The following is a 14,033-nucleotide window of genomic DNA, read 5'->3' as shown; positions in this document are numbered from 1 at the left end:
TATGCTCATCAGGATTCACAGCTGGGGGGTTCTTCGAACCTTAGGATGATAACAATCGTGTTCCACATGCATCGCCCGATGGAAAATAAAAGTTGCGATAGCAGTCAGGATTTCTTATCAAGTAACTTCACATTTCCACAGTAACTTCTACCAATCTTGCTCTATCCTAAGGACCGAAATCCCGAATCTAGACAAATCGCACAATCTTGCTATTGCAACCCCTCAGCGCCGCTGTCCCCCCTTGTGCCGGATCCCTGCCATCACCCGAGAGATCCAACGCGGCTGCTTGACCGGGCTCTCCGATTCGCACTCAACGGTAACCACACGAACTGACGTGTCCTTATGCAGTAGCTGTGGGGTCGGGGCAAGGGGAGCCAACGGGACTGCCACCTCTTGGGCTTCAGTGTCGAGGTTGCAACCTGCAGGGGCTGGGAGAAGACGCAGTTCGTGGCTCGACATGATGGAGGACAATACCGTCGTACCATTCCGGGCGGTGGCGACAGAGCTCGGGGGCCGCTGACGCATAGGAGCGTCGATATAGACAGGCTGGCCCAGGATGTTGCCAATCCTCAAAGTCTGGTTCGCTTGAATCGGCTGCCCTGTACCCTCGGCCTCGGGTCCCCGGCGCGGGGCGGCCGCGGGGACAGGACAACTCACCTCAATCTCGGTCGCCTTTCGGATAAAATTCCAAACCATAAAGAAGTCCGTGTCGCTTTCATCACTGAATTGACACATGGAGATGTGGTCGGCGTCAATGGGCACCTCGTCCTCTTTGTGACCAAACATGCGCGTGCTCATCATGGGGACAACCAGCCGGCCTGTGGTTGCCAGCGGCTGCGTCTCATACATCGTCTTGATGGTGTACTTTGGCGCGATCTGGACAAAATCCTCGCTGATGTCGGTAAGGCCCCGCGAGTTCTGCGTCATGGCCTCGACGAGAGTCGATGGCCTGCCCTTGGCTTTGGCCGACACCTGTCCCAAGGCCTCGGCGATGGAGAGCCACTGGTTTTTGTCGGCGCCAAAATGTGGAGTGCCAAAGAAAAGCTGCAGTGGGAATGTTAGCGGGGTGGTAAGACGGAAAAGGACGTTGGCTTGAAACTGACAAGGCCGCGTGTCGCCGAAGCGATCATTTCAAACTGGCTCATGTTGTTGGCGTAGCACATGGCCTGCTTGACAATGAGTCCGCCCAGGCAATGGCCGAGGAAAATAACGGGACGGCTCGCGTCCAGGTCTTCTCTCCGCAGCTTGAGGTGGACGAGGAGTGCCTTGGCGTTTCCCCTGATGCCGGCGACCGAGTTGTTCTCGTAGATGTCGCCGCTGTACCCAAACGATAGGACTCTGATCCGCGGTTGCACCTTTGGTAGTAAGTCCCGTGGCCAGCAGACTTCCACCTCAGCATCTTTATCTTCAGCATGAGTGTAAGTCCAGCTCCCGATGGGGTCGCCGTTCAGGCCGTGAACGATGACAAGACTATCAAATTTCAGTTAGCAGCGCAACCGTTGGGAGGTACAGAAGGCCACATGCTCGGCAATACTGTTACCAGGGTCGTGCAGGATAATCAATTTCATGTTTTCCTTTTTAGGAGACGTGATAGCGGCTGTAGGGTGCGGGTTTGACTGTTTGTCAGTACGATAGAGTAAAGGGTAAGGAGCACTAGATCGCTTTGGGCGAAGGAGGATTTCTGCAAACCATTACGCTCGACTTAGATACTCGACATTCAAATATATCGGGAACATAAAGACCAAAAGAGAAAACGAAAAAGCACGGTTTGCTGTCCTGCTCCCAGAATGGTAACTGGGAATTGTCCAAAACCCAGCGATTTCGCCCCATCGAAGGAACAACCAGCCCAAGGACAGCCCGTAGCCCATGGCCCGTGGCAGACGACTATTTGTCAACGCTCGAAACTGCAGGGCACATAAGGGGCCCCGCTAGAGGCTCAGGGTTCTCCATCTCTCCGCCGCCCGAAAGCGACAGCCATTGTTTGAGCGCCAGATCACGCCGAGCAAATAAATGTGCAAAATAAACCAGAGAACTTGAAAGCTGTTTGCCGTCGCGGTCATGAGACTATCCATTGAGCGAGCGACGGGTGGCAGACAGAACTGACTCACACTCACTCACTCATACGGCTCAGGCCCAACCTGCGCCCGACCGTGGTACCGAGGTCCTTGGTACATGTACCTGCCAGCAAGCCGTCAGCGCTTGTACGGTCGGGCCGGTAACCACGTCAACCTTACCTGTTTCGTTTCATACCCCGTTCTCTTCATCATCCTCCTGTGAAGCCGAATATTCTAAACGTCGCAACTCCTCTGTCACCGTCCATCGCTTCCGGTCACGTATCTTCACTCGATCGCCATGGCCTGGGGCGGGATGTCGTTTGCTTGGTATCGGAGAAAATCACCGTCTCCTGCGGTAGACGACGGACACAAAAGCCAAGAGAGCCAGGGAGATGTGTATCACGAGAAGCCACTCGGCAAGAACCAAGAACGGCAGGACACACTACACATTCTCAAGCTCCCCTCTGATACCGACCAAGCGCCCCTAGAGTACGTGTTCCACCGCATCATGAACCATTGTTGACCTCAACTCACTAACCACGGACTCACGGGGCAGCATTGTGGCCATTCACGGACTGAACGGCGACTGGCAAAAGTCTTGGGCGAACGCACGGGATAAGCCCTTCATGTGGTTGAGGGACCTCTTACCGACCAAGTTCCCGGGAGCCCGCATCATGAGCTTCGAGTACGACGCCCGAGCCATCGGAGCTATCTCTCCCGCCGGTGTGCGAGAGCACGCCGACAATCTGATTAGGCTTCTGAGGAACGAGAGGGAAGACAATGTGAGTCCAGTCCGCACATGACTGACACCATTCTCCGGGTTTGTTACGCTGCTGAGACGGTGTACTGACCTCTGCATTCATGTACCCAGAAGGACAAAAACCGCCCTATTGTTTTCATCGTACACAGTCTCGGAGGCATCATCATCAAACAGGTAAGACCGTTTCTACGTTTCCTCCACCGAACATCGATCAAACTGGAGCGTTGCTAACGCCAAGGGTGTTTGGTCTCGCACGATAGGCGTTGAAAAAAGCAAGCGACCTAGGAATGAACAAGGGTCCGAGTCAGGCAGACGCCTTGGACATTTCCAACTCGACCAAAGGAATAGTCAGTTCTCTCCCCCTCCCCCCACCATGACCGTTGTGCTGGAAGCCACTAACAAGACATCAAATATTCACTTGACACAGGTCTTCTTCGGCACCCCGCACCGTGGCGCCGACGCCGCAAAGTGGGCAAAGGTCGTCACGGACGTTGTATCGACCTCACTCAACCTGCCGCAGGCCGAGCTGGTCAAGGTACTGCAAACAAACTCGGACGATCTGATGAGTATCTCTGAGGATTTCAGCCCGCTCGCGTCGCGCTACGCCATCGCTAGCTTTTATGAGTCGATTGTGCATCCCATTTTGGGGACAGTTGTGAGTTTCCCTTTCGCGCGCGCGCGTGTGTGTGTGTATGTGTGGAAAATGCATTTTGTTGACGACGGGTCTTTATGTGGGGGTCGAATAGGTCGTCGATAAGGCTTCTGCACTGATGGCCTTGCCGCACGAGGAGACTATGATGCTCGGTGGCGATCACTCGTCCATGTGTAAGCTTGGGAGGAACGATCTGCGGTGGGATCCGGTGTGGAGGGCAATTCGGCGGTGCTCTAGGGGGGTTGGTATGTGAGGTAGACAGTTGGTGTTAGGGGGTGAAGCAAAGCCAAGTACAGGTATCCTGCTTGGCCGGGGCAGTAGGTCATCTTCATAGCCACAATCAAGCACGTCTAAGTATTGAAATGGTGCAGAAACACACATCTACACCCACATATCCACCAAAACAAAGTTCTTAGCTTGACATTGGACATTTCTGCTATCGCTGTGGCTTAGAAGCAGAAAGGGAGCGACTGGAGAGAGAGCAGCATCGCACAACAGCGGCCAAATGCCAGACAACCTTGTAGATGGACAAGACAGGCCAGGCGACACCACCACAAATTGGGTCCCTGCCGCCTAAACAAGGTCAAAACAACATGTACAGATAGAGCTCCCTCTGGTCAGAGGTCACTCTGCACGCAAAGAAAGCTCGTCAATTGAGCCTGCAACAGGTGTGGGAAAGAGTGTTGAATTGATTGTCCTGTCTAAGGAGCAATGGCCAGGACGGCCCTACTTATGGTGAGAAAGAAAAATGGGCCTACGGCAAGTTCCAGCCCTCGGGGCACCATCCTAGCAACTGTGTCCCCCTGACCAGAGGGACCCTGCCCTCTGGGGACTGTTTTCCCTAACTCAATAATTATCTACCAGCAAAATAAGTACGTACCTAGCAGGAATATAGCCTAGAGAGAAGTATATATACTTGTATAACACTGCAGGGAGCGAAAAGGTGGTTCGAAAAGAGAGTAGTAGTAGAAGAAATGAACAGAAAGTATACCTTATTAAGATCCCAATGTCTAGGACACTTTAAGCAGTATATATATAAAAGAGATCCCCTACAGCTAACTACACTCTAACTCTTGGCTGTGCTAATCCCTTTCAGATCGCAATAACTTAGTATAGCTTGGTAGTGGCCGTGTTGTTCAGCCAAAGGCGGTACGGCCGATAGCCCCTCCGCTAATAGAGATTTAGCTTCTCGCACAGAAAGCTCCTTCTACTTTCCCTTCTCTTCTCTTTAGCTTGCAATTCCATTAACTACTCCGATTTCTGTAGCTTTGTCTCTTGTGAATCCACCAATCGCGACGGTACTATCCGTACCCATATCGACGAGGTAGGAATATCAACGTAGGAATTTCGACAAAGCAGGAATTCCATCCTTAGCATTGAAAATAAAAGGCTATCACAAACTAACCGACGTCTCCTTAACACAAATCGATAAACTGCTAAGACAGCTTATATGTCCCTAGTAGTAGAAGATCATACCTGTTGACTAGATGAAAGCATAGACAGGTGACGTTGCCACTGTTGTCAGCGACTCTATCGACGGCTGGTATAAAAGGGATATAATTAGATCCTTTTGCTTTGTTTTGAATTCCTTGGCGAGTCGCGGGTTGCTCCTGCTTTAGCGATCGGGTTTTCGAGCACATATGACACGAGTCACATACACACCTAGTATACGTGTATATCGTAATTGAGATTGTTGGCTGGGAGATATTCCTATAGATTACGTATTACTTACTTTCCATCGAAAGAAAACTTTAGCTAGGGGACTGAAAATGGGCCTTCGAAGCTGTGTAGCGGCAGCGTATAGGATCAGCCCAGCTTATGCAAGAATCAGGGGAAGCTCAAAGCAAATTAACCATAGCTTACCCCAGCTTAGGATTACGAACTAAAAGGAAATTTCGTGTGTCTAGATTCGTCGTATAGTACCTGGCTGTACGCCACAACCACCATCACCGCTCCCACCCCGCTGACCTTTGGAACCCGATCCCGCTACCGACCGCATCGTCCTCAAAAGCCCTCCTCACCCTCCCAAATCCGCCCTGTCCCTCTTCATCGTCCTTCCGCCACTCGCAGCGTCCCACAACGCCCCCTCCCAACCCCCCACATCCTTCCAAACCCACAACCGCACCAACACCTCCTTCCGCCCCTCGACAAACTCCATCCCGAAATCCGTGCAGCACATCCCGCACGACAGATTCCCAGGCTGCCGCCCCTTCTCACTCTCCCACGCATCTCGGAACTCCTGCCCCAGCACGTTCCGGAGCGAGTACTTCACCCTGACCGACCGGACGTACGCCGCCGCCGTGGTGGTGGACAGGGCGGAGACTTTGAGCCGGACGCTGGAGAAGAGCCGCACGCAGTGCGGGCAGGGCGCGAAGGTGCGGTAGAAGGGGGAGAGCAGCCAGTTGGTGGAGTGGGCTAGCGCGTTGGGGGGGTGGCCGCCTCCCCTGTGCGGGATGGAGATGGGGAAGGTGAGGGTGTATTTCAGGAGGAGGTGAGTGTTGTCACTGCTGCTTCTGTTGCCGGTTGGGGAGAAGAGGGGGGTTATGGACCAGGTGAGCGAGGGGTGGAAGGGACTGCAGGCGGTCGTTCCCTGGCAGGCTAGGAGTGGGAGGAGAGAGGGAGAGGAGGTGACTGCGTGGACGTGGTAGAATGAAAGGGTGTAAGGAAGGGAGGGATGGATTGGAGGAAGAGATAGGCAGGTTTGGGGATTTTGCGGTAGGGAGGAGATGATGGCGGGTTCTTGGAGTGAGGAGGGTTGGTCTTCTTGCTTTGTGATGGTGCGGTCGAAGAGAGACTTGAAGAGGTTAGGAGTGACCGGCCTGCTGGTTGATGGAAGGGACTGGTTCCAGAAGATAGGGAGACGGTTGGGGTTGTGGACTGCGCAGCCCCCCCTGGGACCGTGACAACAGGGGAGGTTTCCACGCCACGGCTGGTCAGATTCGGGGGGCTTCATGAAGGATTCGCAGGGGGTCCTCGCGATTTGTAGTGTAGGCCGAGAAGTTGCGCCCCTCGTGATATTGAGTCCCAGAACGGAGTGAGAATACCCAAGGGGGAAGGCCTTCTTTAGAGACCTCGAAGAAGATAGTACCTAGGTTCGCCGCAACTGCTTATCTTTTAAATGACTGAGTTCAAGGCACGTTCAAATAAAAGTGCGGGGTATGACGCTTTATCCCGAACAGCCAAGGCGGGCGGCTCAGAGAATCGCGTGACTGACCACCGGGGACACAAACTACCCGAGTCTTTTTTTCCTTCCTTTTTTTCTTTTTTTTTCTTTTCTTATTCCCCTCGGAATGCAAAATTCGACAACTTCAGCGAGATAAATGAGCTTACGACACCCTGACCACCCTGATCACCAGCCACTCGTAGGAAATCTTGAGAAGTTTTGAGGACTCTATACAAATGACCTAATACCAGTCCCTACATTTTCAATGCCCTGATAGACGTAACTAGTTCCGTCCCGGTTCAACCGCGAGATCTAGTTTTCGTTCTCTCCACCACCAACCCAAGGCAAACGTGACGCCAGGCCCGAAGCATGCCAAAACCACTGGCAAAAGTGCCAGCGGCCAGAACCCGTCGCCTTCCATGAAGCCCAGCCAATAAATTTCCACAAGTTGATAAGCCAGCCACAAGAAAGAGGATCCAAACAAGCACACCTGGTCCATCTGCAGCGCTCTCCTTGTGTGTAAGACAAGATCATCCTGCGCCTCCCAGGTTGGCAGGAAGATCTCGAACGGGGAGTGTGGCGAAAATAACAAGACCGATACCCACACAACAGCCGAAACAGCGCACACGGCTTTGATAAGCACGCTAGGCCTAGCGAGCATGGTCACATAATATCGGGGTCCTACCACATAACTGCCAGCGAAGCTGGCAATCCCGATCCAGAGTGGCGACATTTGCCAGGCCCAGACCCAATAATGGCGTGTGATGGGATCGGGAGAGAGGTAGGCGGCGAAGACTTCGAAATTGTGGAGGCCTAGGACGAGGGGCAGGAGGAAGGCGATGTGTCGCCAATCAAAGCTCCGTTTATCAAGTTTAGCAAAACCGGAACCAGCAATGTCCGCGGTCGCGGGACCCGAGACGAGAAAGAGGAAGTAATATATGGGCGCAATGGTGCCGATGCCGAAGAACTGGGCTGCGAAAACCCAGAAGGTGGCGCTAATTGTTGCCGCGATTAGTTCCCGCCGGCCTGCCGATGTACGGATCGACAGCTCAAAACTCACGAGTAGGCTGACGTCCAAGCGTTGGCGCCGCGGGCCGCTTCCATGAACCACACGCAGTAGACGGGCCCGAGGTCGGTCAGAAAGGAGACCATCTGCCACCAGCTGACGGGATCGAATCCTTGGGACGACGGTGAGAAGACGACGGACGCGCCGCGCCACATCTTATCGAGGGCATCGACTCGGTAAAAGCGGTCAAACACGGCGAGGGAGCCGCCAGGCCACTCGATGACGCCTTTGCCTGTTTCAAGAACTTGCTTTTGGTATACCTCGAGCTTGGGAAGGTCCATCTGGGTAAAACAGATTACGGCAATGGCGAGAAAAGGCGTGGCCATGAGCGTGCGGCCAGCTCTAGACGCCATGGAAGCCATATCGAGGGTGCCGCTAGTGTCGAGTTGAGCTGCGTGTTTCCGTCTGAGTAAGGCGGAGGGAACAAATGATGGGTGAGAGCGCGAGGTTTAAGAGCTGTTGGCGATGATCAGGTATTTAAGAATCGCTGACCGCGAGCAGGGATGCAGGTGGACAGGAGCACGTGATGTTTGTCACAGAGTTGGTTATGTTAGTCCTGCAGACAAGTGTTGTGAGTCTACAAGACGCCCGAATCAGGGACACGCAGGCCCAACCGCCCCAGCGCGACCACAGCTTTCGTGAAGCCGGGGGGGGGGGGGGGGTTGCTCGAGGCCCGACTCGGTGTTCCCATTGGCCGCGACCCTGATGCCAAGGATTGGCAGTCTGGGCCCTCTGGGGGCCATATGCAAGTGCACATTCACCGTTAGGTCTTCGGGAGGTTCGGGAGAAAAAATCATACGCCGTGATCGTCCCGGGCCGTCCGGGCGAGACAGGATCCAATCCGGAGCAGCACCGATTGATTGACTGTGGCGGAAACAGGCCAGATTAAGCAACATGCCGCAACCAGCGTCTAGCAGCCGTTCGAGTACCCTCGGGTCTTTCCTCCCTTTCCAGTCGATATCCCTAGTCCCGCACGTCCCAAGCGTTGCTATCAAACACTAATGCTTAACTAAGGTACCCCGGAATCACATAGTCTATTGGGGCCTTGGATATTTTGGTACAGGATATCGAATGGCTGCGGTATTTCGAAGCTGCCTCCGCTTCTTTACCAACGGGCGAATTAATTAAGTGCGATTTAAGACAATATTCAGACAACAAATATACCGTATATCGTGCGGACAACCATTGTCAAACTTCGCACTCCATTCCGAGATTTGTTTACCGATGAGGCAGCGCTCGTCCAATTACCACACATCTCAAGGTACTTATTACATCATGGAACCACGACGCCGGCGGTTTTGCCATTTGGTTCTGTTGCAAGCTTTCGCGGCAATGGCCAGGCTTCCTAGGGACTCTCAAGGGGTTCGAGAAACCCTATTGTTGGCAATATATCCATGTTAATTAGTACTAATACGGAGAACGATCCAGTCAACTTGCTATTACTTACATTATGTACTGGGCATCGCGCTGTTCCGTGTTGGAGCTGCGGCATAAAAGTGGGTCTGAGGGCGAGCCACGCTGATGGACCTTACGGCTTGGAATTGCTGTACTAGTAATCTCTCCGAATAAACATCCAATAAATACCCCCAATATCGTCACTCGGCGTACACCACTAGCGACCGTGCTATGTCTAGGCCCGTCCGCTGCCGTAGCTTATCCTTCGTCGGCGAATCATAAACTGGGATACCTCTGTTCCGCTAAGCAGATGGAACACTTGTTCGACGCTCTCAGAAGATGAGAGACAACGGCCCTCACCCCATCGCCGTGGATAGTACGTAGCATCTCAGATCGTTAGGTGTGAGCGCCGATGCTCAAAGGAATAATCACATCGTATTACTATGCTACGTGGTACCAACGTCGACCCTCGGGTCCCTACATCCCACTTCATCTTATAGTTTATTCACGCCTGGCCCCGCTCTCTCTCTATACTAACGCTGCCAGCACAACCCCGAGTATCACGAGTCATGTAAGTAACATGCCTTTGCCCGAGGTGGGAAAGGTTCCGTTCATATGTATCTGACGTCAAATGTTTGGGTCAGGTAGAGGCTTGATTTTGAATTTGTCCGATATTTGTAGCATTCGGTGGCGGAGTGCGTAAGATACCTTAGGCTTGATACCAAAGAGGGCGTTAGGAATAGAACCATGAGGTAGTATTTCCCGTCCCAATTCGTGCTAGCGAGACTAACGATCACAACCCATTTAGAATACCTACTCTACTCCACTCCCACGCCCCGAACCGAAGGGTGGTAAAATGGGGGTCCATACCGTATCTGACATAATGTACACGTAGAGGCTGAGCCCCACTGCTCACTCGACAGCCATCACGCCTGCCGGTCGGGCCCCGCGGGTCCCGGTCATGCTACAGAATCCAGTGGAACAACAGGGGCTGAGTCGAATGAAATCATTATGTCGGTCGATGCATTAACCAGTACTAATATCAAACAGTACTTTGCGTCATATAGAAGCTGAGTAGGAAAATAAGAAAATAAGGATGCGGATGAAGGGGAGGGGGAAGTAAATGAAGAAAAGGATCCGGACACAGAGGAAGAAAGAAGAGGGAGAAAGGAGGAAACCGAAACGGATATTATATTATGAAGAGAGAGGAAACGAAAAATCTCGTATACCCATAGTCGAGTCTAAAGAAGACAGTGTTGTATGTAGCTTCGTGAGGGGTGGTTAGACTAAGGTGCGAGCATTAGCGGATAATTACACTTGGTCATCTGGATCGCCAAGAGATGTCCCTACCTGAGTTTATTGTCGAAGGGTGCTCTCAGGCCACTCAGCATCAAATCGTTAGCGCCTCTATTTTGGCCAAAGCCTCCAACCGCAGCGCGCAGAAGTGCTTCGCTACCCACCACACCGCCCTAGCACCCCAGACACCTTCCATCTTCGTCGATCGACAGGGCCAATGATCCTCCTACCATGTGGAGTTCCTGAACTCCTTCAGCCTTGAAAAGTCCCACCCGGGTCAGCATTCTATCCGTCGATCTCCAACTTAGGCTATGGCCCCGTGATGGTCTAACTTGGAAAGTTCGCAGAGTCAACAGATCCTAAGTCGGGCCGGGAGTGGAGCACACTCTTTTGCCCCAAGGCTGATCTGTGGCTGTGGAAAGCAAGCGACGGGAGAGAGCATATAAGTACCTAGCCACTCTCCTTGCCCCTACCCATTCCATACCATCAATACCTCCAAGCCTGTTGACAAACAAGCCTTTCTCCACAAATCAACCGCCACGATGCAGCTCAAGTACCTTGCCCTATGCCTCGTCTCGGCCGCGGCCGCCCTCCCGGTAGCCGAGAACCCAATGCCAGCGCCGCCCGTGGACATCGCACCCTTCGACAACCACGTTACGCGCCGCGATAATGCGATGCCTGCACCCCCCGATACCAACATGCCGGTCGCGCCCTTTGACCAGCATGCGCCGCGCGATAATACCATTCGAGATAATCATATGCCTTCACCCCCCGTCGACGGCGATGACATTACGGTTTTGGATAGCCACATGCCTCGCAGACGTGAGAACCATGCGCCGGTCGCACCCCCCGACAACAACATGCCGGTTGCCCCATTTGACCAACATGCGCCGCGCGATAATGCCATTCGAGATAATAATATGCCGTCTCCTCCCGTCGGTAACGGCGATGATTAATCGAGCCTTCAGGGGCGGTATTCGTTTGCGTGCGCAGGCCGGCCGGTCCAAGCACTCCTTACGAAGCGGACGTCTATCACGATGGGAACGATAATTAAGGGTGATAGGGAGCGACGTGATCTGTACATAGCGCTAGAATGCACAGGCCCTAACCAAGGGTCTTCAGGCGTAACTTAGGTGCTTGAATCGGAATCGATCAGCACCGCGGTTGCTGTGACCGGGTGTAAGGGCGAGTACGAGCAGATATCTACTCAGTACTATCGACGTGTTAGTCCATTGACATTCTCAAATTTGGCACCTTCTGGTATACATTACTTGTTGTTAAACATAATACCTTTCAGGACATTGCGTTAACTGTTAGTTGGAGGTGGCCATAGACACCCAGTAGTACGCGACTGCATTTACACAAATGCGGCTGTCTCGTAAGCCCTGCATCAACCACGGAGACCATGCGCCTTCCTTTATGAAGCTGGCGGTGTGTGTACGGCCAATGTCAATAGGTTCCACGTGCAGGGGAAGGCAGTTTGGTTGAGCGCGCTGCGTAACTGTAAGAGTGCCGGGTATCGGGATAATTTCAGGCCGGTGCATGCAACGTGCCACCAGTCTGTCAGCTCTCAGTGTTTTCAGGTATATAGATTCCTTGTGATTCTCCTAGACACTTCTTGTTCTCCTTGTAATGCTCTTGTTCGTTTGATGGTAGAGAAGCAAAAACTCCCAATATATCAAAGAAAAGATCGTTTTTACTATCTACCTTGGAACCCATATCACAAGACAAGAACATACGGAATAGAGGAATCCAAAATGCTCCCGTCAATCACTCACGCCGGCCGCCTCATCGCCGTCCTCCTCGTCGCGAACGGCGCGCTTGCTCAAACAACAACCGGCATACTGGTGATACCGACCCCCTTGGAATGGGATGATGCCTACGCCCGCTGCCGGGAACTTGGCTACGGCATGTATCCCGTCCCCGCGACACCGACGGACGCAGTATACGACTTTGTCAAGGACGAACCGGGCGACAGGTTTTGGATAACTCGACGGAGAGGCGGTTCTTGCACCTTCATGTACAAGGAGCCAGGGGGCGATCTAGTAGGGGAGGCTCCATGCGGAGATCTGCTGCCTGCGGTTTGTAGGATGTGCAACGGGGATCCGTGGTGCCCTTAGGAGGCTGGTGTAGGTCTGGCTGAAATGGAATCCGGGCTGAAGGTTCCGTTGTGTCGATAAAAATAGCCACATGAACACTTTGCCGGTGAACCCCGAGTTAACCCGGGTGCATGGCCACAGACATCCTCATTCTGACTGGTCAACTAAATATCCCGTACCACAGCCAGAGAGAACTTGTCCCACTCTGCTCAGTGTTTTTGGCCGCCAGTGGCCTGGTTCTCTCTCTAATCGGGCATGGCCCAAGCCCATCGTAGCAGTAGCTGCATGTACGATCCTGGGTGGTGCAACTTCAAGTCGCGACTTTTTGGTTGCGTGCATAGCGAAGTTGAAGCGGGGGCTCACTGGACACAAGCGTCAAAAGGCCACAAACCCCTTTGAATGTAGGAATTGATGGAAAAGGTAGTTACTTACGAACACGCGGCCGCCAGCAAGACTTATTCCAGCGCAAAGATGTTTACCAGCATACCTTATGTTCTCCTCGCGCTCTTCCCCTTCCTCATCCTGGCGCAAGTCCCTGATGCCCTCCAAGATGTCCCTGACCGCCGGCGCCGTGAGTTGAGCGCCTGCTCAAACAGGTCGATAGACAACTTCTCCTGGACGATCAATGATTTTGAATACCAGAAGTCTTATCTCGCCCTATCTCCGTCCGACCCGGGTTCTGAGTCGGCCCAGATCAGCTTCACCCTGCTGAACCCGGCAAGCGGAGGCGTCTCAGAGTGCAACGCCACCACGCCTACCGGAGCGTTCAATGCGTCTGCCAGTTTGTTTTGCAGGACACATGTGGTCAACGGCTACCATGGCAGAGTGCGATTTTTTGTTGTCGACTCGGACCAGTTGCGCATTTACGAGAATTGGATGTGCATCGAGGGCACGAGGTTTGGCGGCTCGTAAGTGCGCCCAACGCAGAACCTGAAATACCAAGGTTGTCCGTACCGTTTCTGAGGGTTGACATCTATTTGTCTTAGGATCTTATTCTATGGGAGTGCAACGGTCAACTTGACGGATGGGCTTGCTTGCACGGCAACATCGTCCATAACCGGGAGTTGGAAGCCCGGCGACATCTACACGGAACGACATACTAGCTGCAAGGCTTCCGAGTTGATCGTGAAGCCAACCTCTCTTGGGGCAATTTCGTAAGCCAAATTGCCTTCTAATCGAGTCTACGAAGTTGCGCTTACAAAGGCGGCTAGGGCAAACGACGCTCTGCAGACCATGATTGTGGGGTGATTTCTCTGGTTTGTGATAACTTCGAATAGTATATCCCAATAGTCAAGACGAGGCGCTAATCGGGGTAAATAAACAAGATGGTATCATTCTCGGTTCGTACTATAAGTAGAAGAAAATGAAATCTCTCTACGGGTCACCATTACTAGGCAATATCAAACAAGTCCTCCAGTCTGAGTCGGAAAGAAAAATTAGGAATAAAAGAACCGCAGCTATCGGCTGGCCGCCATGAGTATGTACAATAAAGTAAAAAAACGCTAAGAAACATGCATGGTGTACGCCTGGCCGAGAAAAGGATGGCCT

General features: G+C 52.8%; 7 protein-coding genes across 7 annotated transcripts; 4 read left to right on the top strand and 3 right to left on the bottom strand.

Annotated features, from left to right (window-relative positions):
* Positions 1-222: 222 nt before the first annotated feature.
* On the bottom strand, positions 223-2,248 carry MFIFM68171_07344 (uncharacterized protein; the record flags this gene model as incomplete). Its single annotated transcript, XM_071062764.1, has 4 exons — positions 223-1,044; positions 1,104-1,470; positions 2,119-2,178; positions 2,235-2,248. 4 exons carry the CDS (start codon positions 2,246-2,248, stop codon positions 223-225), a joined length of 1,263 nt encoding a protein of 420 aa, XP_070918865.1.
* A 104-nt stretch (positions 2,249-2,352) lies between these two features.
* Positions 2,353-3,719, top strand: MFIFM68171_07343 (uncharacterized protein; the record flags this gene model as incomplete). The annotated part of the gene is made up of 6 exons (XM_071062763.1): positions 2,353-2,543; positions 2,611-2,836; positions 2,926-2,988; positions 3,075-3,161; positions 3,242-3,469; positions 3,561-3,719. The coding sequence occupies 6 exons, from the start codon at positions 2,353-2,355 to the stop codon at positions 3,717-3,719; spliced, it is 954 nt and encodes a 317-aa protein (XP_070918864.1).
* Positions 3,720-5,483: 1,764 nt separating this feature from the next.
* MFIFM68171_07342 (uncharacterized protein) lies at positions 5,484-6,419 on the bottom strand (the record flags this gene model as incomplete). The annotated part of the gene is made up of 1 exon (XM_071062762.1): positions 5,484-6,419. One exon carries the CDS (start codon positions 6,417-6,419, stop codon positions 5,484-5,486), a length of 936 nt encoding a protein of 311 aa, XP_070918863.1.
* A 493-nt stretch (positions 6,420-6,912) lies between these two features.
* On the bottom strand, positions 6,913-8,057 carry MFIFM68171_07341 (uncharacterized protein; the record flags this gene model as incomplete). The annotated part of the gene is made up of 2 exons (XM_071062761.1): positions 6,913-7,624; positions 7,690-8,057. The coding sequence occupies 2 exons, from the start codon at positions 8,055-8,057 to the stop codon at positions 6,913-6,915; spliced, it is 1,080 nt and encodes a 359-aa protein (XP_070918862.1).
* A 2,871-nt stretch (positions 8,058-10,928) lies between these two features.
* On the top strand, positions 10,929-11,342 carry MFIFM68171_07340 (uncharacterized protein; the record flags this gene model as incomplete). Its single annotated transcript, XM_071062760.1, has 1 exon — positions 10,929-11,342. One exon carries the CDS (start codon positions 10,929-10,931, stop codon positions 11,340-11,342), a length of 414 nt encoding a protein of 137 aa, XP_070918861.1.
* Positions 11,343-12,143: 801 nt separating this feature from the next.
* Positions 12,144-12,506, top strand: MFIFM68171_07339 (uncharacterized protein; the record flags this gene model as incomplete). The annotated part of the gene is made up of 1 exon (XM_071062759.1): positions 12,144-12,506. The coding sequence occupies one exon, from the start codon at positions 12,144-12,146 to the stop codon at positions 12,504-12,506; it is 363 nt and encodes a 120-aa protein (XP_070918860.1).
* A 450-nt stretch (positions 12,507-12,956) lies between these two features.
* Positions 12,957-13,733, top strand: MFIFM68171_07338 (uncharacterized protein; the record flags this gene model as incomplete). The annotated part of the gene is made up of 3 exons (XM_071062758.1): positions 12,957-13,393; positions 13,472-13,639; positions 13,697-13,733. 3 exons carry the CDS (start codon positions 12,957-12,959, stop codon positions 13,731-13,733), a joined length of 642 nt encoding a protein of 213 aa, XP_070918859.1.
* Positions 13,734-14,033: the final 300 nt, after the last annotated feature.

This window comes from Madurella fahalii (genome assembly GCF_045866475.1).
Source record: "Madurella fahalii IFM 68171 DNA, scaffold_4, whole genome shotgun sequence".
Classification (NCBI taxonomy): Eukaryota; Fungi; Ascomycota; class Sordariomycetes; order Sordariales; genus Madurella; species Madurella fahalii.
This window is presented reverse-complemented; position numbering and strand designations above follow the sequence as displayed.